We start from the raw sequence: 25744 nt of genomic DNA, 5'->3' as shown, positions 1-25744 counted from the left end.
ATCCCTCTGAGCCCATTGGAGTCTCTGGAAATGGGACATTGTGCAGACTCTCTTTTGCCTCTGTGTCCAACCCCCCAGACCCCCATCAGAGTTTCACTGTGTTACACTAGCTGCCAATTTCCTGAGTGCACAGCTAAGCCAGAGGCTAAGATTTGCATCTCAGCCATTGCATATTAAATGGGGACATTGTTAAGGTCACATGAATCAGAGATTTAATGGATAAGTCATTGTCTATACTCATGTATGTTCTTTGGTTCAAAGCACTTTATGGGTTGAACGTCAGTACTTTCAAAGTGAAGAGTGATTTGTGTACAGACATGTGAGAAGTTAGCTTTTTGGAAGCACCGGATGCAAATTAAGGAAACATTCTAAAACCTAGCCACGGTTCACAACCTAGGTACTGGATGGCTATTGCCAGGAGGAAGGAATTGAACAGAAATGAGAAAGAGTGTGGCAGCTTTAGCTGTCATTTCCAACCTAGAGCTTTAATGGTTCAATCATTTGCAAAAGAATATGTGATTTCTCACCCATTTTTATTTTGCAAGAAGCCAGAGCAAGTTGCTAGAGAAAGTGCTTTCCTGGGTTTTCATTTATTTTCTTTTAAGTTATCACTCGGTAGAAAGATTTACCTATAAAATGTTCTTCTACAAAATTCCAATTTTAGTACCAAGTAAATATTCTAAGCCTCTTGCATCTAAGAAGGAATGTCTCCCTTTGGTGTCACTTCAGGTCCCCAAACCTTTCTCTGGCCCAGTAAGACTGCATTCCTCCAATCCTAATTTGTCAACATTAGATTTTGGAGAAGAGAAAAATTACTCTGATGGCTCTGAAACCTCGTCAGAGTTTTCTAAAATGCAAGAAGACCTGTGTCATATTGCCCATAAAGGTAAATGAGTTTTCTTTCTTCTGGATGTGTTTGATGAAAATGTCAGAGGCATGTCTGGATATGGGATGTCCTTGGAGAGGGGATCTTAGTTGGTTCATCTTCTGCTCTAGTAGGATTTGGGGCAATCTAATTTTTATTTTATTTCCCTGTACTAGGGAGTGTATTGACAGGAAGTTTCTTTTTTAAGCCCCTAAGGGAAAGAGTGAGAGCATTCAGTATTCTTTAACTCACATGCTGCTGGTGGCGGTATGGATTGGTGCTTTTCTGGAGAGCGATATGACATTATGTTTCGAGCTTAAAAAAAAAAAAATCTGCCTATCTAGCAATTCCATTTTGAAGAATTCATTCATAGAAATTACTTTAGAATTTATCCAAATAAAGAGATCTCTTATAGCATTGTTTATCATATCAAAAATTAGACATAGATGTTCAATATCATTAGCCATTAGGAAACTGCAAGTTAAAGCCAGGATGAAATATTACCATACCCCTATTTTAGCTCCAAAAAGATGCAAATGCTGGTGAGGACATGGAGAAACTGGGTCTCTCACCTGTTGCTGGTGGCAATGCAGGATGGTACAGCCACTCTGGACAGTGGTTTGGCAGCTTTATATAAAATTAAACATCATTTACCATATAAATCAACATTCACATTCCTGGCCATTTATTCCAGAGAAATGTAAACTGAAGTCTATACAAAAACTTAGATGTCCATGTTCAGAGCAGCTTTATTTGTATTTATTTGTATTAGCTGAAGATCGGAACAACGCAAATGTCCTTCAACAGGTACACGGTTACACAAACTATAGGACGTCCTTACAATGGAATACAGCTTAACAGCAAAAAGGACCAAATAATGATGTGTATGCATAGCTGCCTGGGGGGATCTTGAGGACATTATGATGAGGGAAAATAGCTGGTTTCTAAAGGTTGTGTAGTGTATGTTTCCATGTATTAACACTTTTGAAGTGATAAGATGATAGGAATAGAGATTCGTGGTTGCCAGAGCTCAGGGAAAGAGAGAAAATACGGCTGTGATCATGAAGGGGTAGCAAGAGGGATCTTGATGGTAATGGAAGGTTCTGTATCCTGATTGTGGTGGTGGTTCCATGAATCTACACGTGTGATAAAATTGCATTGATGTGTATTTACACACATAGACACAATGAGAGCACATAAAACTGGTGACATCTGCGGGCGAACTACAGAGGTGGCCAAGGTCAGTTTCCAGGTGTGGATAATGTAGCATAGTTCTGTAAGATGTCACCACAGTGAGAAATGAGCTATAGGGTACCCAGCACCTCTCTGTACTGTTTTTGCAACTTCCTGTGAATCTATAGTAATTTCAGAGCAGAAACTATTTTTTTAATGGAAATAACCTAAATGTCAAATAGGGAAATTGGATTTTTTAATGTAATATAATTATGTGATAGAAGAGTCAACAGCACAGGAATATACATATGGAGCACACAGCTCTGAGGTCGGGTATTCACTAAGTACTTTACATGCACTGTTTCATTTCACTCCAGCGGCAGCATGTGGAGCAGATAGTATTGTAATCTTCATTGCACAGATAAGAAAGCTGTGGCTCGAAGAAGCTGAAGAGCTTCCTGAGTAAGAAAATGGTAGGAAGTGACCCACTGACACTTGAATCCAGTCCTCCTGGCCCAGCGTCTGGTGTCTCACCGCCCTTACACAGGGCTACTTTTACAGACACAGAAAGATGTTCACAACACACCGTTGAGTAAAAATACGTTGAGTAAACAATGTATAGGTAGGATCCTGTCCATTCGGAAAAAATGAACTATATAAATTTGGCACATAGAGGTGTATTAAACAGTCTGGGAAGATCTACACCGACATTTTAATGATGGAGACTGGACTTGCAAAGGCTTGTTATCTTCTTATTGCTTATCTTTTTAAAAAATGTGATGTATTTATCATTTTTTAAAGGGGCAGATGGGTTTAAAAGTTTTAAATGGGAAGGCAGTGGGGTGCCTGCGTGGCTTACTCAGTTAAGCATCTTACTCTTGACTTTGGCACTTTGGCTCAGGTCATGATTTCAGGGTCATGAGATAAAGCCCCTGCATCAGTTGGGCATGGAGCCTGCTTAAAACTTTCCCTCTCCCTCTGCCCCTCCCTGCCTTAATTTTTTTTTTTTTTTTTGGTAAATGGGAGGGCAGTGCTTGAAGTGAAAGGAAGGAAGATACGGGCTCTGCTGCTTTATTCCTCTGGCCCCATGTTTTTCTGCCACGACACTGTTGAGCCTTTCAGGTCTCCCTTCCGTTAGCCCACAGTTGTACGAGAAACCCTTTCATGTTCTTTACAAATCCTCACCTCAACCAAACTCGTGTCCTAGTTGCTGCAATTGGTGTTGCCTTTTAGGCTTTATGGGAGGAAATCCCTGAAAAAGAACATGACATTTCAATAGCACGAGCTGTCAGGGCACGTGGGTGGCACTGTTGGTTAAGCGTCTGGACTCTCGGTTTTGGCTCAGGTGGTGAGGCTGTCTTGGGCTTGCACTCGGTGTGGAGTGTCTGCTGGAGATTCTCTCTCCCTCTGCCCCTCCCACTCATGCTCTCTTTTGTGCAAATAAATAAGTGGATTTTTTTTTAAAGATTTTATTTATTTATTTGACAGAGAGAGAGATCACAAGTAGGCAGAGAGGCAGGCAGAGAGAGAGAGGGAAGCAGGCTCCCCGCTGAGCAGAGAGCCCAAGGCGTGGCTCGATCCCAGGACCCTGAGACCATGACGTGAGCCTAAGGCAGAGGCTTAACCCACTTAGCCACCCAGGTGCCCCAAATAAGTGGATCTTTAAATTAAAAAAAAAAAAAAACATGAACTGTCTTTTTACAAATGAGAGGATAATGCATCCCACAGCAGGGATATCCTGCATTTTATCACGGAAGAAGCTGCTCCCTCAGCAGAGAGAGAGGTTGCCATGTGGAGTTCATCCCCCAATGCCTTACCCCTGCAGAGCACTCAGCCTCCTGGACCATCTATAATGGCTGCGGCCAGCTGCTCTGCCTTTCAGGCTTTGTCAAAAAACAGCTGGCCGCAGATCTGCCACACGCCTAGATGAGGTCGAGATCTGTGCTCCCAGAAAGGTCCAGGTGTGCTTACTCAACAACAGCAGCCTTTGCCCTGTGGGCTCACAGACTCGAATTGCACCGGGAGCCCAACAGGCTGTGTTTCCCTGCTGTGGTTTTCAAGTACACTCGCATAGACTGAAGGGTCTCTGGGAGTCCCTTTCACACAGGCTGTGACTTGGAGTCCTCTTGGGATGGAGACACTGCTCAGGTTTGTCCTCAGTCCTGCACGCTTGTGTGCTTGCTCACTTCCATACATTCAAACTCAAAGCATCTTGACCTTTCCTTTCTTCCTGCCTGAGCCTGACCTGGTCAAGGACAGTTTTTGTGATACTTTCTTGACTGTATGACTAATCTATCCACTGTGATTCCAGGGAACGTGAACTAAATGTAGGAATTCCACTGATGTTGTAACATAGTCTGTGTTACTTACTTTTTCTTTAATTTGTTATATGCCTCTGTGTTCTCTGCTCTTTAGGAGATTAGATCAAAGGTTAGACAACCTATATATACCCATCATAGGTGAAAAAGTCCTTATATATTATAAATGGAATTTGCTTTTTATGGCATATCTCATTGGTTCATGTGTCTGGCTTTGAACATATGTTGACACACATTTAAGTAAGCAGAGAACAAAATACTAAAACTTAAAAGTCATTAAGGAATTTACATTGCATGTATTAAGTATTACATTTCTCCAAATATATTTCACAGAACACTTTGCCCATAAAATGCTTTTAAAAACAAAAGAATTCCATGGTTAAAAATGTTTGGAAAACCCTGCTGACTATGGTCCCCTTTGAATTTGCCCAAGAACAGTAAATATTAAAGGCCCTGAGAAGTCCTGCATCAGAGAAGTCTATTGGCTTTGTTTAAGTCAGTGATTTTCAATGTATTTGGAAAACTTTCCCTCACTTCCCCAGTAGCTGTTGATACCAAGAACTAAAGTTCTTGAGAAACATAATGCAGGAACATAGTAAATAATAAACCTTTATGGAGCTAACCCTCTATACCATCTGAATCAGAAGGCAGACATTCATTCTAGGCCACTCTGTTATGACTAGCTGTAGAATTTTTAGCTCACCAATTAACTTCTCTGGGCCTCAGTTGCCTCATTTGTTAAATGTCCTAAAATATGGGGTGCCTGGGTGGCTCAGTTGGTTTAGCAAACTGCCTTCAGCTCAGGTCATGATCCTGGAGACCCAAGATGGAGTCCTGCTTCAGGATCTCTGCTCAGCAAGGAGTCGTCTTCTCCCTCTGACCTCCCCTGTCTCATGCTCTCTTTCTGTCATTCTCTCTCTCTGTGTCAAATAAATAAAATCCTTAAAAAAAAAAAAAATCCTCTCTTAAAAATAAAAAAAAAATTGTCCTAAAGTAGTTCTCCTGACTTTTGGGTCTCAAATTCTGTAACTATTTTCTGTGATTGGTTATTTTGTTCTGAATAGAAAGAATTCATGCTGTTGCTTATTGTTACAAGAAGGTTTTATGAGACAGTGTTCTATTCTTAGCTGAAATAGAAATGACTGAATATGGTGAGCAGTTCTAGGATAGAAAAGCAAGGACTAGGATAGGACCAGGGTCCTCTGGGAATGGGGCATTTATGTTTGACTTTGGAAAGAAACAAGGCTTACTGATACTTTCCTGAAGGCATTTTCAGACAGGGAAATCCTGATTTATAAATGAAAAGGTTAAAAGTAGAACAGAATTAAACTGTATTCCATTATTTAGTATTCTTTCATTTTTGATTCTTTTCCTATGTTGAGTTTTAATTGTTGGAGGATCATTTTCTGAAGTGTTTTGAGTTTCTGGAAGCATTGGATAAAGAGCCAAGCATATCACAGTGATATCATTTTCATAGATTAAAAGCTAGAAGCTATACAGAATTTAAAGAAAAGCCAGATCATTTATCAAGCATAATTTAGAATCCAGCATAAAAATATACTGAGCACTTACATTTATGAAAATTATCCAGAAATAAGTAGGACCATTTAATCAAATTACCTAATGTATCTAAATGAAAGAACCATTTGGATAGAATATCAGAAAGTACTTTAAAACCGTGGATATCTTGTGAGGTTTGAAAATGAGAGGAAGCAGATTACAGAAGTTAAAGCCACCCCAGATATTTTAGGTATGTTATCATTTCGAAGAAAATTCAGCAGGGGCACCTGGGTGGCTCAGTGGGATAAGCCGCTGCCTTCGGCTCGGGTCATGATCCCGGGGTCCTGGGATCGAGTCCCGCATCGGGCTCTCTGCTCAGCAGGGAGCCTGCTTCCTCCTCTCTCTCTCTGCCTTCCTCTCTGCTTACTTGTGATCTCTCTCTGTCAAATAAATAAAATATTAAAAAAAAAAAAAGAAAATTCAGCAAAAAGTGCTTTTCATTAAAAAGAAACTGATATCTTGGTGGCTCAGTCAGTTAAGCATCTGCTTCAAATCAGGTTATGATCCCGGGGTCCTAGGATTGAGTCTCGTGTTGGACTCCTTGCTCAGGAGAGAGGGAGAATCAGAGCCTGATTCTCCCTCTGCCTGCTGCTCCCCCTGCTTGTGCTCTCTCCCTATCTCTGGCAAATAAATAAAATCTTAAAAAAAAAAAAAAAAAGAGCGAAAGAAAAGTAATGAGTCCTAATGTGGGTTGGGCACTATATGATAATATGTTTTCTCACGGTTTCCTTAAAGCACTCATGAGATAACGGGCATTACCCCCAACTACGGATGTGGAAACCGAGAATTCGTCCAAAATCTAAATGACAACCAATTGGTAGAAGTAGGATTTTGGTTTGCATTTGCCTTACTACAAAATGTCTTTCCCTTCTGCCACACTACCTCTGTGGACGTGGCGTCCATGGCATTACTGTCTTCCCCCAGACTTCATTCTCTTTGATTCCCAGAAACTGCTAGAGAAGGAGCACGTTCAACAGTAGAGCTCAGGTAGTGTAAGAGTACATGTGTCCTTCAGTACCAAACATGCTAACTGCACTCTCGCCGTCTAACTCAACAGAAGAATATCATGGAATCCTGTGGAAACCAGAAAGGTAGTGGTCCAGGAGTCCGTTGTATGGGGCGTACAACGTTCCATTCTGTCAGAACTCAACCTGCGTCCCACTCTCTTGGTACGGTGAGAGGGTCTGAGAAATGGCTAAGGACAGTCTGGGAAAGATGAGTAAACAGAGATGCCATGATTGCCTTTCGAAATTTGAACACCGAATGAACGAATAAGTAGTGCTCTTTGCCAGTGAAGAGACACAGAGGGAAATTTTGGCTTGGGCACAGGAGGACTTCCTTCCCTGCAGCAGATCCTAGTGGCAGAGTGGACTGCTTTAGGAGACAGAAAATGGTCTGAGAAACATGGTCCAAAATCACAGGCAAGGAGGTTTGGAGGCAGAGAAGAGTTGATCATTCCATATGGTGGGTGGCCTTAGTGATCTTTGGGGTTCTTTGTAGCTCTGAACATTGAAGACTTTCTTTCTTTCTTTTTAAGATTATTTACTTATTTATTTGAGACAGAGCGAGCGAGCGAGTGAGTGGGTGAGCAGAGAGGGCAGAAGGAGAGGGAAAGGCAGATTCCCGCTGAGCAAGGAAGCTGATGTGGGACTTGATCCCAGGACCCTGGAATCATGACCCAAAGGCAGACACTTAACTGACTGAGCTGCCCAGGCACCACCACCAAAGCCTTTCTATGTGGTTTCATTTGTTGCCAGCTATCCATAGATGTGATGCATTCATTTGGATCGCTCTGTTTTTGTAAGTTCTTTCTTTATTTTTCTCTAACATCATGTTAGAAATTAGTAAGAAAGCATTCTGCCACAGAGAATATTCCTCACCTCTGGGATCCTGTGTCTTTAGCGGTTAATATAAATATAGTCTCCTGCAAGCAGCCCCTCACAATGGCTCTGCATGTGCTGGGCCATCAGGCTGCTGCGAATGACAATCTTCCTGTCCTCTGAGTGGCCTCACCAGTCGTTTAAGAAATTCAGTTGGTAGCAATCCTTTGTCAGGTGGTTTAGGAAGCACTTTACACATGAAAATTAGATATCGCGACTGTATGACTTTCTCTTTATTTTATGCCCACCACAGTCTTAATCAGTTCTCCATTTTCTTTTTTTAAGATTTTATTTATTTATTTGACAGAGACACAGCAAGAGAGGGAGCACAAGCAGGGGGAGTGGGAGAGGGAGAAGCAGGCTTCCCACCAAGCAAAGACCCCAACATGGGGCTCGATCCCAGGATGCTGGGATCATGACCTGAGCCAAAGGCAGACACTTAACCGACTGAGCCTCCTAGGCACCCCAGCTCTCCATTTTGAACCAAGGAGTGTGTATTCTGCCAATTTTAAATGGAATCTTCTCATCAGGCTGAAGGCTTTGCTTCACTGCAGGCTGTCTGGAGGCCAGAGGAATGGATCTGGTAAAGTGGTAGCCAGCTGAGTACCACATTTACTTAATCTAAAGCAATAAACATGACAGTAAAAACTTTTTTTTTTCTTTTGTAACAATGTAAAGTGACAGATGTTCCCTAGACTTATTGTGGTGATCGTTTTGCAGTGGATACAGATACCAAATCATTACGGTAGACACCAGAACTCATAGAAGGTTAATGTCAATTGTAATAGCAAATTAAGGAAACTTATACCAAAAGACCAAAACAAAACAAAACAAAAAACCCATGGTAGTGCAAAGGTGTTCCCTCCCGGGACCCACTCAGATGGGCGTGGGTATCCTACGGAGTGTGTGTTAGGGGTGCCTATCTACTGGGATGTAAAGTGTTAATCGCGGGGCTCCTTGCTCCCCAGCTGAGGCTGCTCTTCCACTGTTAAACAAATTCTGGTCCGTCCCTCATTCATCAGACCCTGTACCTTCCATGCCTGTTATTGACAAGTGTCGTTCTGGCAAGAGAACGAAGTACTCTCCTAAAACCTGCATTCCAGTCCCCACCACTTCGACTCTCGTGTGTTGTTTTTATCACCATCACTCTTACTATGGCAGTAACACTTATTCTTTATTATAGGCTGCCCATGGGGTTAAGTGCTATCCCCACACTGTCCTCTTTAATCCCCATAACCATCTCATAAAGTTAACGCTCTCATGACCCCCATTTACAAATGAGGGAAGGGATGTTCAGGTACAGCATGCACTGGCCCAGGGTCCTGCAGTGCCTGAGCGATAGAGCTGGGAAGAATCCAGGGCTGGTTCAGAGCCCACACTCTGGGTCACTCTGTTGTGCAGCCCATTCTTTTGCTCGACGGAATTGTTTAGATCAAAGCGCTAAGTGCGTTCCTTAGATATTTTTGGAAAATTTTTAGGACTTGTTTGCCTTTAGTACCTATGTACCCTGTCTTCTGTTGACAGAAGGGAAGAAATGAACTGTTCTTACTAAACTAAGGAAACTGTGTGCATGAGTGTGTGTTTAAGCAAACCGTTTATTTGTACAATGACTTTCTGAAGATGGTCTAAATCCATCACTAAACCACAACCTCAGACAAGTTCAGCAACAACTTGTGGAGAGACGCAGTTGTCCTTGCGGCTATGGAAATGAGGGAAGCAAGTCAGTAATGCCTATTTAGTTCTGCAGTACTGAATCAGCCACTCTTGAGTGACAGTACTTCCAAAGATGCAGCCCCGTGGAGTTCAGGAGTGTCCTCTGACAAGTGTGTCTCTGCCTCTTTCTTCTTGCTACCTTTCTAAAACAAAATGTAATAAAGGACACCGGAAAGATAATGTTTAAATGTCATATCCATGATCTGTAAGTTAGATGATTCCCCCATTCCTAGGGGATAACTCATACAAATGTGATCAAAATTTGATGAATTTTTTTGCTGTATGTGTTCGTGGGTTCTAAAAACTTCAGTTCTGGCATCTGCATGCCTAGCGATGCTAAGCTTTCATGGGGCTAAGTGCACACTAAAGTGAACAGAGCAGCTGAATGCCAAGTTCAGAGCCTGGGGATTCTGGATAAAGCAACTGGAAGACTAACAAGAGTGTAGGCAACACCCTAAAATAATTTCAAATTGACAGAGTAGTTGCAAGAATAATACAAAGAATTCCCACAGATCTTTTACCCCAATTTATCATTTTTAATATTTTGCCACATATATTTTTCTTTTTCCACACACACTATATGCATGCACACACATAGGTGTTTCTTTTTCTGAACCATGTGAGAGTAGGAATCCTACCTCGTTTTTTTTATGCCTTTATACTGTAGTATCTATTTCCTAAGAATAGAGATAGTAATAGGGACGTAGCCACAGTGCAGTTGTGAAATTCAGGAAATTTAACATTGAAACATGACTTTGAACTCCCCTATTTACCATGTTCAGATGCTGTCAGTGGTCCCAATAACATCCTTCAATAGCACATTTCCCCTTCAGTCCAGGATCGAACCCACGATCATGTGCCGCCTTAATTGTCATGTCTCTTCAGTTTCTTGCCATTGGGAGCAGTTTCTCAGCCTCTTTTTCTTTGATGAAACTGATGCTTTTGAAGGATACAGGTCAGTTTTTACATAGATGTTCCTCCTTTTGGAGTGGCCTACACCTGGCTAGTAATACAACACAAACCAAGGTGTATCTTCTTCAGAATATTACACCCGGAGGCACACAAGTCCATCTGAGCCCCACCGGGGATTAATTGTGGTCACTTGGTTAAGGTGCTATCTAGTTTCTTGGTTTCTAGTTTCATGACTCCCCAGTGACCAACGGGCTTTGTTTTCAAACAGTTTTGGTCTTCAGGGATAGAAACAAAATTAAATGCTGATAATGGAGAATCCAGAGCTGTTTTTTCAAGTGTCAAAATATCTTGATAGGTCATCAACTCCTAGAATTGTGTAGTCGGTAGGGGGTTTGGAATCGAAAAATAAGTACCCTGTTAAATTTTTTTAATAGACTTTTTCAGAGCAGTTGTCGCTTCATAGCAAAATGGAGCAGAAAGTACGGAGTCCCATTAGCCCTCCCCCTCCCACCCACCCACAACCTCTCCCACTACCCGCATCCCACCAGCGTGGTCCGTTTGTTAAAATCCGTAAACCTACAACAAAGCAGCATTATTACCTAGAGTCCATAGTTTCAGTTAGGGTTCACTCTGGGTGTTAGGGTTCACTCTGGGTGTTGTACATTCCAGATGTGTTCTTTAAATGTCAACTTAGAGTGTCCCTTTGCTGTACTCTTCAGGCACTGTTTGGGGCTGTTACTTTTCTAAGTTCCTTCCTAAGAAATACGTGTCTCTGTGTCTTGCATTTAATTATGCCTCTTCCTTTACTCCTTTTTATAATGGTTATATCTTTCTAGTTTACTTCACTTTAAGGTCAGCTTTTAATACCCTGTCAGCTGAGAGAGAGAAGATGAAGCTTCTGATGGAACAGGATGTCTCCTCCCCGCCCTCTGCCCAGGTCATCGGCTTGAAACACGCCTTGTCATCCGTAAGTCGCATGCCTGTGTCACAGAAATGCCTGACCACCTGGCCAAGCTCTTGAATCTTTTTCTACATTTTCTGACTCTGTCTGTGCTTGTGTTGAAAATTCATGAAAAAACTAAACAAATTATCCAAATTCTGTTTTCACCTTGTATCAGATCTGCTAATTCTGAGCGCCAACACCGAGCCTACCTCCAGTCTTGGTAGCTCGTATTTCATTGAGCGTTAGACTTTTAAGTTTGATTTCTTTCCATTTATCTTGACTTTTCTGTTTCTGTAAAGCGTTTTTTGTGTGTTTGTGTGGGTCTCCAGACATCCGCTTCTTACATCAAAATCTGGAGTTTGGTGGAGGTTCCTTACCAAAGACTTCTCAAGCTTAGACTGACTGCAAGTGACAGGGACCAGGCGGTTATTTTAAATTCTCTGCTGCCCAGCTCTGATCCGGTTTACCACTCCTTCAAAATTGTTTGGAAGTGATTTGATATGATTTGGTAATATAAACGTTTAGCTTCTTTTTCCTGCATGGGCACAAAGAGATGAGTCATAAGGAATGTCAGATAATCATTGTGTTCTCATCCCAACAGAAAAATCACGGTCCAGCCCCACATGTTTTTCAGTCCGCTCTTCTGTTAGTCACTCTCCAGTTTCCCCATGATTCCTGTTGGGCTCCATTCAGGCGCAGTGTCCTAGGACTCTCCTTTGAACAGCTGGAGTTGTCTGATTGCTCACTCTGTCTCTATCGGAAAGCTGGAGGATTTTAAAAATAGCATACCGTTTCTGTTATTTCTATTTATTTTACTTACTTATATATTTCTTTTATTTTTATCTTATTTTATTATGCCCCAGTCTTTGCTTGTCGTTTCGAATCCCTACTGCAAAGAGAGTGTGTGCACACACGGGAAGTCACCTGCTGAAGCAATACAGAACTTTTTGTTTAGGGCTGGGTTGGGGAGATGAGTTTCAGGATCTTGTTTTCAGGAGCGGATTCAGCCTTTGAGAGAACTAGAAAATATCCATTCATCTTTTCAATTCATGATATTACTGAGAAAAGTAAAGTAATGATTGTGGTATGACCTTAATGGGAAACACATTACATAGTACATATTTGCTGTCGAAAAATACTTAAGGAATATCTACTCAGTTGGCATTCCAAGTATGTTATCTTTGAAAGAAATAAAAAATAATGTGGACTTAGTCTTAATGTCGTCTACCCTGAGGAGCTTTGGGTTTTCTAAGGTCAGAGAGAAACAGCCCTTTTTGGATTGCAGTGGACAGCTAGCTGCGTACTGGGTGCTGTTTAGGTTTGAAAGAAGTGAGGTGGGTTCCCTTTTTTTTTTTTTTTTAAGTTTATTTTTTAGTGCTACAGAACATTTCTTATTATTCCCGGTCTTAATGGTTTTTAGTACTTTTAGAAAATGCTTCTGATGCGCTCCCCCCAACAGGGGTCTTCTCTCTCCTGCTCTCCTCCGTTGGAGGTCTGGCCTCATTTTCTTAGTCTGCTTGTCTGGTAGAGGGCATGATATCCTAGGCCAGAGTTGTTACCCTTCTAAGGAGTTTATTCTCTCCTATGTTTAGGATTTTTGGAAACTTAAGATAAAACAAAATGATCCTTTCTTTCCTCTTTTGGCTTGAATTCTGGATTAGATTCAAGACTTGTTTTTTAAAAATAACATTTTTAGTGTCATCGCAGGGTATCAGAATGCATGTGTTTGGGCTGTACGTGCAATCTTGGCATTCTTCTCTCTTCTGCCTGTGGTTTACAAAGGAAAGAGAAGCTGCTAAAATAACACATTTTCCAGACCGTACTGCCAGTCTGGCCACTGGTATAGATTCTGGCCACTGATGCTAAGATGCCAGCAACATGTTGGCCAGAAAAAAGTGAGTAGCCCATAGAGATTGTTACATGTACATGTGTGTATTTACTCAGTGTACATGTGTGTATTTACTCATTTACATTTACTCAGTGATTCCTAAATGATCCTGAAGAATTTCCAAATAATCCATTCCATTCCTGGGTATTAAAAATTAAAACCAACATCCTGTCTGAGATTTAGGCAATAGATCAGACCATGCCAAATCCTCCTATGATCTCAGCAGGTAGGCCCTGTGGCACTAATGGATGGGAAAGACTCTGAGCTTCTGGGACTAGAGCCTGGAAGATAGACAGGACAGATCTGCATGCAAGCACCTGGGGAGCCGACTGTGGGAGGGTCTGGGGGGACAGTCAGGCACACTTGTCCCTTTCCAAAGACAGATCATTTGTAAACATCTTCCTCTACCTTTAAGCCAGTTCCTTCCCCTCTGGGATGTTGGGATAGAGAATCTGACCTGCCCAGGGGAGGGTTTATATGTGCCCACCTCCCTCCCCCCATTCCAGGGGCCCTGGACCTTAGCCTTTCTCCAGGTAAGTGAAAGTGCGTAGTTGATTTTCCATAAAGTGTCTTAGTCATGAAGAATGAATAAAGCAATCATTACCTATATTGGGAGATAATAAAATTACTCCTCCACAAAATCCTACTTCCAAGCATACAACCTAAAGTCCAGTTCAACTGGTATGAAAATTAAATAACATTAAAAGATGTCCAGTCATAGAGGTGGGATAAGAGAAGCATGGGATCATAGAGAGAGAGCTGGGGAGGTAGGGCTGTGGAACCACTAGCCCTAGTAAGAGCTGAAGGTGTTGGTGAATTCCTTCTCCACGGAAAGCAAAGCCTCTCCAGCCCCTTCTTCCATCCCGGGAAGTGAAACCAGAGAAGGGACATCACTTCCAAAGTTTAGTGTCTTTGATCTCCTTGGCAGCTCAGAACCGCATCCTGTTGGATAACATTCAAGAAGAAAGTCCTGGAAAGTGCCCTGCTAAGGGCTCCGTCCTCCTGGCCCCCTGCTGTGCTTTTCTGATACATCCATTTATTAACAGAGCCCCACTATTTTTAACATGTTCCAGGCCCTAGCACAAAACACAGACCTTAAAGAACGCTTACGCAGAATCCATGCTGAGTCTCTGCTCCTCGATTCCCCCGCTGCTGCCAAGTCGGGTGACAGTCTGGCAGAGGTGGGTAAGGCTTCTCGCCTGGGAATGTTTCCACGACCGCCACCCCCTCACCCGACAGCCTCTGTCCGTCCCTGTGCCCCTCTTTTCCCTGGGGAGTGGGGAGTGGTGCTCACATCTGTACCCGCCCCGCAGCTGCTTCAGGGTCTGAACCCCGCACCCCAAGGCTTTCTTACCTACTCCTGTGCTAACTGCATTGTTCAACTGCTCCCCCCCCAGAAGTTGTCTTCCTTTTGTATTTCTTTATCCTCCTAACAATCGCCTTCTTTTCACTAGTATTCCTAGAGTGGGAATGCCCAGAGATACTTTCTTCTGTTACTTCTAAAGAGGCCCCCTTTCCTCTGCCATGTGGTATCCAAAGTCCCTGCTAGCGTCTTTGCCCCCTCTGTGACATCCCCTCTCCCCTTTCTTTGTGGCTCTTCCCTTCTTCTCCTATGATTTTTTTTTTTCTTTTAAAAAAGCGCAGCAGTACCCTGTGAGGGAAAAAATACTGTATTACAATTGAAGTGTCTTGGTCAACTAATAATATGTTAAAATAGCTTTTCTCGAAACTCAGGATGTTTATACAAAAGGTTCCTTGCATGTGTTTAAAATTAGAAACCGCAGAAAAGATACAAGTGGATTGCTCAAAAAATAAGTAGAAAAGGATAATAAGGCTTAAAACTGTTTTTAACTATCATATGTATATGCCTGCCTCAGATATGCTGTATTTCTCATTAACAAACTTATTAGACTGAGAGTATTTATAATGAAAAGAAGGAAGGTAATATACAAGGCTTGTGTGTGTGTGTGTGTGTGTGTACATTTTTAAAAGGAGTTTCTAATGTTGAAGCTTAATCCCTCTTCCTCCTTTTCCTATCCTCAAAGAAAACAAAGCCCTCACACAATCCTTCACTCTGTGGGAAGCCCCAGGAGACTACTGGCTGATATGGGTCAGCGCCAAGGACGAGGCCTGGGCATCTGCAGCCACGGGGACCATGGGCTGGGCCACACGTCCAGGGGACCCTGTTTTCTGACGAGGGACCTAACTGTCTCTGCAGAGGCTCCCAGGCTGCTGTTACTTCTGAGATGCATTAGTTGACCATGGCCTTCCTCTGCGAACTCACTCCCCACGAAGAGATCTTTCCAGTCATTTTAGCCCAGACTAAACTGAATCATCTTTGAAGTTGAGCACCTGAACATTACCGGACTGACCTTCATTTTAGGCCTGGGCGAGGGAATGTGCGTGGTTGCTGAAGCAGGGCGCAGTCACTCTGACTGGCCGTCGCTCAGTGCCGTTGGCCACCAGGAGCCAGGGTGTTCCGTGGGGTTGCATACCTGTTGCGAAGCAGTGCTTACCTTTTAAATAGTACTACCACCTAATTGTATTTATCAGCTTAAGCAAGCTGACCCCTCATTTATGGCTCTATGTATTTATGCTTAGTGTGCATTCTTGGGGCTGTTTGCATTTTGGAAAGGAAAGTATAGAATCATAAGTCTTTACGATGCATGTTCTTAAACTGATCTCACAAGGCATGTACCTGAAGGCTCAAATGTCCTTGAGGGGGAACAGTGGTATCCCCCACATTCACACTTTCCAAAACAATCTTCTGGAGTCTTGATGATGGAGTGTTCTCCTTGCTGCTTCCTCTTATAGGGATTTTCTGTTCTCCATGTCTTATCCTGCTTTTCACTTGAGTGACTCAGGCTCACTTTTCCAGAAAGGGAAGAGACATTCTTGTCTTCAGGAAACCAGAGAGTGAGTGGAAGTGGCCGCCCCAGAGCCTAAAAATTCCATTCCCGCTTTATTTATTTATTTATTTATTTTTTAGATTTTATTTATGTGTTAGAGATCACAAGTAGTTGGAGAGGCAGGCAGGAAGAGAGGAGGGAGCAGGCTCCCCACTGAGCAGAGAGCCTGATGCGGGGCTCAAACCCAGGACCCTGAAATCATGACCTGAGCCAAAGGCAGAGGCTTTAACCCACTGAACCACCCAGGTGCCCTTCCCGCTTATATTTCTTAGATGGCTCCCAGACTTCCCAAGCATTCTGTCAGGGAATGACAGTCCCCACAGTGGGGTCAGCCCAGGGTGCTCTCTTCTCTGTGTTTCTGTTTTGTTCCTTACCTCTGGGTTGTGCAGATTACCCATCTTTGGCATTGAACCTGGCTCCTAGATTCTAAAATCCCCCCTCTTCTATCAGAAATTACTCCCACGTTCTATTAAGTTCTCCTGTTTTGTGTTTCTGAATGTGAACATTTAATATTATCAGCTTATTAGTTCTTACATTATTTTAGATTCCAAATGAAAGGCTAAGTGACTTTGGGTGGTAACATTCTACTGAATCTACAGTCCGTTTAAGAGACTAATTAGGCAAGAACTTTAAAGCAATGTCAGAGAGGAAGGGAGCTCCCTCTAATTGCCTCATGGCTAGAGTCCATATGCAGTTGAATGCATTAACTCACAAAATCCTAACCACAGTTCTTTGAGGTAGGTGATGGTAGTTTCATTTTAGAGACAAGAAACCAGAGAGGTTAAGTAGCTTCTCCCAGGGCACACAGCTAGGTAGAGACCTAGTGGGGATTTCAGTCCATAGCTGGTGAGTCAGAAATGTTTTCTCAGTAGGATCCACTGCTATATATTGAGGAATGTGCCAGGCCAGAAAATAAGACCTAGTGAGGCTCCAGGAGTGAAGATACGCTGGGGATGGTGTGAGAATGGACGGAATAACTATCTCAGGCATAAACACCATTTCGTATAAAAGAAACATATATGATAGAAGAGGCTTGAAAATCAATGGCGAAGAGATGGATTATTCAATCAATTTTGTTGGCACAGCTCAAAAGCAATTTGGAAAGCAGTTTAAATCCTTCCGCTGCACACTAAAATGAATTGCTAGTGAATTAGAGTTAAATATAAAAACTGAAATTGAAAGATTGATTTAAAGATTTATCAAATGGCTAGAGCGAGGAGGACTTCCTAAACTCGGAAACAATAGAAAAACTAAAAAAGAAAGGTTGACTCAATCTGATGGGACTTTTTAGGGAAAAAATGGTGTGTGTGAAAATATAAGGAGACAAATAATACACAAGGAAAAATATTTTCAGTGAAAATGACAGACTCAGATATTGTGAATTAGGTGATAATGTCTTTAATATGTAAGTAATAGGTAATCACAAGCAACTGAAGACCTTAACAAATGAATGGGAAAAGGGACACAATTTACCAGAAAACCCAAACACAGGTTTAAAGAAAAAAAAAAAAAACTTTGGACTTTGTGATACTTAAAATTTCACAAGAAAGTGCAAAGAAATGCAAAGTTCCCAAGTACCCTGACCTAATCTCCCCCAATGTTAACATCTCTACAGTGAGATTTTTTAAAAGAAAAAACTGTTGACCTAATTCTTAACAAAGAAATGCAAATTAGAACAATTAGATAACAAGAATTTTTCTAAATTATATTATTACTTTATGCCCTTAGAGATTTTAGAGAAAACAGATGTTCTCTTATTTGTTAATGTAATTAGGTAATATTTATATTATTATAAACGTTTTTAATAATTCTACTTCTGGGAACTGATTCTTTTTTTTTTTTAAGATTTTATTTATTTGACAGGCAGATCACAAGTAGGCAGAGAGGCAGGCAGAGAGAGGAGGAAGCAGACTCCTGCTGAGGCGTGGGGGTCTTTATCCCAGGATTCTGGGATCATGACCTGAACCGAAGGCAGAGGCTTTAACCCACCTAGCCACCCAGGTGCTCCCTGAGAACTGATTCTAAAAAATTATGATAATGTCTCACTATTTACAAAAGACATTTGCAAACATGTTCACCATCTTTACAAATTTGAAAACACGCTTAATTTCCAGTACATAAAAGGGTCACTCTGTAACACCCATTTATAATAAAGTATTATCTATCAACTAAAGTTAATGTCTCAAAAAACTAACAACCTGGAAAAAAGTTTATACTGTTAAATGAATATAGCAAATTATATAAAGACTATATATAGTGTGATCCCAGTATTTCAAACTTAAATCTATGTATCCATATATAACATTTACACATATGCATACATACACACACAAATATTTTAATATTAAAAAATATACCAACAGGCTAACAGGGGCCACATCTGGTTGATGAAGCTTTAAATAATACGTATTTTATTTACATTTTTCTGTACTTTCTATTTTGAAGATGAACTACTTTTATCCTTAGGATAAATGTTTATTTTTTAAAAAATTATTGTGGTACAGTGTTAGGAGAAAGTTTTTAATATATATATTATATATATATATATGCACACACACATACATATAGACCATTATTTTAAAACAAAGCAAGACCACATGTATAAAAAGGATGGGAGAGAAATGTATCAAAATGCTTATAGTGGTTTTAGTGTGATAGGATTATGAGTGTCCCTCTCCTTCCCTTTTCTCTGTTTATCTTTTTTTCAATGTAAAAAATATAAACCACAATTCAGGCCTCCTAAACTTTTGGGGAGATTGTTGAACTGAACTGTCCAAGTTGATATTTACAAGCATGGTCCCATATCTGTAGGGTAGTGTGCTGGGGCATGGGGCTGCTGTAGTCCCACTGAGTTTTCAGTGGGTATTAACAGGAAGTATCTGGAGGGGTGGAATGCCAGAAGGGGCTAGGGCAAGGTGTATTATTTTCCCTGTTGATCAGCCCATCCTGATCCACCAGTCTAGAAGGAGGGTGATAGAGAGTAATGAATTAATGAATAGCATAAGTAAATAAATCATTAGAGTCTTATATGGCAGTGGCACATCAAGACAGGAAGATTCTGTTGTTTCGGTGAGCACTGAAGGAGCTCAGTTATTCCCTATGGCGTCTCCTCTTTGGAGGAGATGTGACTTTCCCTTGAAAGTTGTTTGTCGATCCTTAAGTGATCTCTGTCAGGGCAGAGAAGAAGCTTGCTTTTCACAGGCTATATAGATAGTAAAATAGGTAAGACCTTTGAATGACCAGGTATCCTATTTAGAAAGAATCCATGAGGAGGGGATAGCCCTTTAAATGTGTTCCTGAAGCAAACATTCCACACAGGGACCACTTTGAAAATCTGCTGTGGCCTCCTGTTATCGTATCCCCATCTTGGATATAATTTGTTTTTGAAACTGATGAGTATAGCCTGAACTCATGAAAAAACTTCTGGAAAAGACATAATCCGCTTTTACTTTTGTTCCCCAGATTATTCTGGGACTCATTTATCAGATGCACAATGATGCAGAAGCAGTTCCTTTATCTGCCCTGTAAGAAACGTAAGCTGGAGGGAAGTTCAGGGCAAAAGTCTTCTCCTCGGATTTGAAGGAATCGAGTCATCGTGTCCTGAGTCTGTTCTCATTCCTCAAGGTCCAATCAGGTGTCACCTCTTCTGTAAAGCCCTCCCTAAGCCAAAGCCTGAAACAGAATCTATCAATCTCACCTTCCTCTTCTCCTCTGTAGTACTTTCTATTCCACAGTCTTGGTCTCCTGTGTTGGGGGTGTTCTCTGTGCCACTCTTTCAGGCCAGAAACCTTGTCTTATTCATCTTTCTACCTCCCCAAAGCCAGCATAGAGCAGTTGTTCAATTTGTTGAGTTGTATTGGATTTGCAGTTGCAAACTGACTAGAAAGCTCATTCCCAAACAAAGTAGTTCGGTCTTTCCCAGAGGGAAGGTTTAGACCCAGCCAAGTCGGGAAGGGAGGGCCATGCAAGGTGAGAAAATCACGATATGCCTCGGTGTTGTTTGTTGGTGTTGTTTGTCAGGAGGCTTACAAAGCGGATTGGGAGTTTCCTTCCCTCTCAGAGTCATTGTGTTAGAGAGAGACTGACAAAGAGTATTTATCTCATTCAGCCATGAATAATGAATGATCTGCCACCAGGGGCACTTCTGGGGCAAAACACTGTATTTATCAAGGGATGCCACAAAAGCAGCGTGTTGGCCTCTGGGAGAGCGTGGTGGCAGAAGAAAGCACGTTGCCAGGAATCAGCCATGCAAGGACATACACTGAGTACAATTCTGAAGAAATTTTAGAATGAAAAGAAACATCCTGCAGTGGTAGAGAATAAGAGGATATGATTCAGAGAGTGTTGGAATTTTCCCCCTCTTAAATGGAATGAAGACTGACCTGGACAGTCTGCTTTGGCGTTGAGATTTGTTGCATGTACCTAACCAATGATAGTGCCTATGAAGTGAGGGGCCCTTCGTTTCTCATTTTGTTTTGTGTGAGGCTTGCTTCTTCTCAACTTGGGAGCTGACCTCTGCTTTGAGCTGCTTGTTTGCATGCACCTGTGACCTTGTGTCTTGTGCAATGAAATCAGTTGTTTATTTTGCTTCTCTTGAGACTGTTTCTAATTATATGCAATTTTGTGTTTGTGTTTTAAATAGGAAAACTCCAGAGATGACAGCCGAGCTCTGGTCCATCAGCTTTCCAACGAGAGTAGACTCTCCATCACTGACTCCCTTTCCGAGTTTTTTGATGCACAGGAAGTTCTGTTATCTCCCAGCTCTTCAGAAAATGAGGTTTGAGCCCTGTTTTTAGTTAGGTGCCTCAAAATCTCTTTTGTTGCTTTACTTGTTCAGTAAATACCTGGCTTTAGAAATACTTAACTCAATGGCCTCTTTCTACCATTACATTCTGAGAATCTTCCTGTAACTCCTACCCCAAAAAACACAAAAAGATACAAGACCTTAGGGAGGAGGTTGCAAAAGTAGAAGGTGTTGGGTACTACCTCATTTCTGTTACTTGATTTGTTCTATCTCTTTTCAATTACTTGTTCATCATTTTAACTATTAGCTGTTTGATAATGTAATTTATTTCTACTGCAGGACCCGAAATTAGCATCTTGGGTATTTTTTAATCAGTGAATTTATCAATATTAATTTATAACATGCCATTATTATATTATAATTCTTATAATATGGCTATTATAATAATTCATTTATAACATATAATAATATTGTCTTAAATTGATGCATAAAAATCTTACTTTCCTGAACAAGCAAGTATCATAGTTTGCATTATTTTGTGAAAATGCAAATTGATCATTTTACCCCTTTAGTATAGAAGTACTAATCTTATTTAATTTTCATAGAAGATTCTTTTCTTTCACAAATGGTTCAAAGACAATTTAGAACTCATTCCATGCAAACACATGTGTAAATGCAGTGTGAATTAATAAGAATTTCTGTAATACTATAGTCTCAAGTTAACTTATGCTTTATTTGGGATAACTGGTCAAGAAAGTATAAACATTTTAATAACAGGTGTTTATTATGAACACCTTCTAGGCAGATTGGTGTATGGGTCTCTATGAAAACAACCCAAAATTATTTCTGGAGGTTTATAATGTGGGCTTCAAGATGTTTGATAATTTGGAGTAAAGGTGTGATGATAATCTGGTTTGTTTCTTATTCTAATGTATGTTTCTTTTCCCATAGATTTCTGAAGATGACTCCTATGTCAGTGACATAAGTGATAACCTTTCCTTAGACAATCTCAGTAATGACCTAGATAATGAGAGACAGACCTTGGGTAAGATGTAAATTATTTGATGTCTGAAAGCTTGGGTCTTCACAGAATACTAACAAGCATATACAGAGTATCTGCTGCAGGCACTGAACTGTAACACATTCTGTATAAGAAAAGATATGCTCCCTTCCCTTGAGGTTTATGTAGTCTAGGCAGGAGACAGCACTCATGTGTGAAAACTATATTCATTCAGGTTAATTTGTCAGCTCATAAAAATGTCTATTTTTTAAAGTGAATGTATACCAATGATCATATAAATATCAAAAATTAGTCCAACAGATACCCCTGATATGGTTACATTTTCTCTCAGCAAACATATTAATATATAGCTTTTTGCCTTTAGGTGCCTAGTGGTTTTCATGATTTAGGAATTCTGTAGGGATCATGTAACAAAAAGGTCGGGTCTAATAAATAAATAAATACTTATTTATTTATTTTTAAGATTTTATTTATTTAATTGAGAGAGAGAGCAAGCATGAGCAGGGTGAAGGGCAGAAGGAAAAGCAGACTACCCACTGAGCAGGAAGCCCATGGGGCTTGATCCTAGGACTCCAGGATCATGACCTAAGCTGAAGGTAGGCACTTAACTGGCTGAGCCACCCAGGCTCCCCTCTAAGTGGTAATTTAGCCTCAGATTCTTCAAGGTAACATATTTAAAAGTAACTGCTACCTCCTAGAGGGGAGGATGGGGCTGTCAAGGTATCCTGAGATATTCCTTTATTACTGCTTGATCCCAAGAGCAAAGTGATGCCCAAGAAATATTACTTTGTACCATGGGATACCCAGAGTGTCTCCCCAAACAGTCCCGATGTAGGAGCTGAAGAAGCAGACTAACATCTGTTTAGGAAGGTGTCAGCCCTCTGGACAGTTCTCTGCATGGATCCTGTACCATCAGATGTGTGTTGGGGTCTTGAGGTTTGTCTGTATCACATAATGGCACCACCTCTTTTCATATCTATCCAGAGGAGAGGGACCATGTCAGTGCTTTTTCTGTGTTGGTGCTTCCCAGGTTAGTTAGTATGTGTGAATTACAATGATGATGAGTTGCCCTCTGAAGGCCAAAGAGCCTACTCTCTGGGGACCATGAAAAAGGCAGGTAATTTTACTATTTTCTAGCAGAACATCCTTATAGCATCAGACCTGCTAGAAGTTTGATGCTTATTATACTCTATCTTGCTTGAAATGTTCCCGGAGAGATAAACCCTTTGGTGGAAAAGTCTGAGAACCAGTGGCTCAAAGGAGAAAGCCAATAATATGGGAGCTATTTGTTTTTCTAGAAAAACAAAGAGGTGAATTGAAAGAAGATGAAGAAACATCACATTCCCTTGACACACAGCTCACACACTAAAATGGCCCTCTCGCCATGCAAGAGGACGACAGACAAACGCTGAAGCCCTCATTCTCTTTGAGGCCTTGGGGAGGGACCAAGGGGAGTGCAAGGCTAGAAGGTTGAGGGGGTATAGTGGAAATGGAAGACTTGTCCCAGAACATAGGACTACAACTGTGCTGAGCTGACATCAGCCAGGAGAAGCATTGAAGCTAGGGCCAGTTCACTCCATCCTGTTCCACAGCCATTTTGCTGGAATGCTGACCAACACATTGCCTTGGCTTTAACAAACACTGGGCCAAAACCAGCTTTCTTCTTCAGCAGTATTTAGAAGTAAAAATAGGTGTCTTCCAGTTTAACTGTCTCCACTGAAGATTAGACTTCTAAACCTCAGTACTCTACTGAAAAGACTGGATGTAGAAATAACATGTGCATCATATGACACACTTTTGCCTACAAAAGGAAATAGGGATTGAATCCAGTTCTTGATAATTTAAGACAGGAGAATTTTTCTGAGTCCATAAGAAAGGCTAGATATTTAGAGTGCTTCCTGTTGATTTTTTCCCTCCCCAAATCAGGAGGCAAATATTAGGATTCCCTGTCACTATGATGGGTGTTGTGGGAGGTTCCGGGCTTAGGAATATGGATTCATGACCAAATTCTCTTGGTTAACCTCAGCTCTCCCATTCACTGGTACTGTATTCTAGGGCAAATTACTTAAGAGATGATATATGTAAAGTATATGTAAAAATATGTAAGGTAATATATGTAAAATTCTTGAAGACCTGCTGCTCCAGAGTAAAAACTAGATAGATACTAGTTATTTGTAGATAATAGTCATCATGTAGTGTTGTTTCAAAATCTAGGTTAGTGTAATCAGAGAAAATATTTTGAGATGATGTGGAAAAACTGTTCTTAAAAATTACTTTGATTTACTTGGGTAAAAATTACTTTGATTTACTTGGGTAAATCAGATTTTTGCTTATGTCAAGCAATTAAATTCAACAATTAATTGGATGCTTAGGTTACTGTGAAACTGCTAAGTATGGTCCCAGTTTCATACTTTTCTGTTTATCAAAGCAGCCTCTTTATTGAGAGCTATTGGCTTTACAATGAGTAAATGTTAAATATTTATTTTTAGTAGATAAATATATGCAGATAAAATGCCCCTTCCTCCTATGTTGGTGAGATTTTGTTTAAAAATAGGCTCAGTTGGGATGGGAAAAGAATGTCAGAGCCTGAGCCAATGCAAGTGTCACAAAGGAAAAGACTGGTAGATGCAAGTGTTTGTTTCATCAATGAACCACATGGTCTAAATTTAAAGATAAATGCCAAACAGTGATTTGATTGTAAAACAAATATAAAAAGAAAGAAATATATCCTGGTTAGAAATAGGAAGCAGACAGTTCAGGAAGGAAGTATTTATGAAAGCATTCCAAATCACCCTAGGAATTTTTTAAATGAATGTTGAAACAAGGAAATAATACTGTCCAAATTTCAAAAATTTGCCCAAAATTGAAAACAAATGATAATAATCCCAGAAAGGTCTCAAGAGATGGACACACATGTGCTGCTGGTAAATAGGAAATTGATACAGCGTTTTTGAGGAGCCATCTGATCCTATGAATCAAATGTCTAAAAATGTTTATAGTCTTTGACATAGTAATTGCATGTCTACATATCTGAAGCAAATACTCAGAGATATAATCAAATCTTAAGAATATAAATAGTCACTAGTGGATTTATTTAATTTAATTAATTTATTTATTTATTTGCCTCATAGCAAAACATTGAAACAAATCTATAAGCCCAATAATAGAGGAATGATTTAGTAGATTATGGCATATTCATAGCATGAATTTCTTTTACAGTCATTACAAATGATATTTTAGAAAAATGCTAAATAACATGGAAAAATAATTAAGGGAATAAGCAGAACATAAAACTAGCTGTGCTATATGAGCTCTGTGGTTGGAGAAAATACTACATGAAAATATTCCAAAATATAAACAGCTACTATTCGTAGGTAGTGGGATTAATGGAAGACTTTTATTTTCATTACCATTTTTTCTATAATAAATAATCGTTGTTATCAGAATTTGAAGAGATATTTAAAGGCTTTAGAGTTTTTAATCAGGGATGCCTGGGTGGCTCCATTGGTTAAGCGACTGCCTTTGGCTCAGGTCATGATCCCAGGGTCCTAGGATGGACACAGCATTGGCTCCCTGCTTCTCCTTTTTCCACTCCCCTGGCTTGTGCTGTCTCTCTCTCTCTCTCTCTCTCTCTCTTTTTCAAATAAATAAATAAAATCATAAAATCTTAAAAAAAAAAAAAGATTATCTTTAAAAAAGCAGAGTTTGTAGTGCTTTCTAAAAATTAGAAGAGTCGGGGAACCTGGGTGGCTCAGTGGGTTAAAGCCTCTGCCTTCCACTCAGGTCATGATCCCAGGGTCCTGGGATCAAGCTCCTCA

At 40.7% G+C, this 25744-nt stretch overlaps 1 protein-coding gene across 8 annotated transcripts in view; it reads left to right on the top strand.

The window, feature by feature from the left end:
* The window catches only part of OSBPL3 (oxysterol binding protein like 3), a 179290-nt gene that overhangs the window by 119070 nt on the left and 34476 nt on the right, over nucleotides 1-25744 (top strand). For 6 of the 8 annotated variants that reach the window (XM_004743308.3, XM_004743309.3, XM_004743306.3 and 3 more), the window contains 5 exons: nucleotides 730-886; nucleotides 11258-11388; nucleotides 14326-14433; nucleotides 20804-20938; nucleotides 21857-21950. In XM_004743308.3, coding sequence (XP_004743365.1) covers nucleotides 730-886; nucleotides 11258-11388; nucleotides 14326-14433; nucleotides 20804-20938; nucleotides 21857-21950 — 625 coding nt within the window. The remainder of the gene's footprint in view (nucleotides 1-729; nucleotides 887-11257; nucleotides 11389-14325; nucleotides 14434-20803; nucleotides 20939-21856; nucleotides 21951-25744) is intronic. The other 2 variants (XM_004743312.3, XM_004743310.3) reach the window with 1 other exon arrangement.

Source organism: Mustela putorius, unplaced genomic scaffold, assembly GCF_011764305.1.
Source record: "Mustela putorius furo isolate JIRA1106 unplaced genomic scaffold, ASM1176430v1.1 tig00003845_pilon_pilon_pilon, whole genome shotgun sequence".
NCBI classification, from domain to species: domain Eukaryota; kingdom Metazoa; phylum Chordata; class Mammalia; order Carnivora; family Mustelidae; genus Mustela; species Mustela putorius.
The sequence above is the reverse complement of the archived record's forward strand: the minus strand, read 5'-3'. Positions and strand labels throughout refer to the sequence as shown.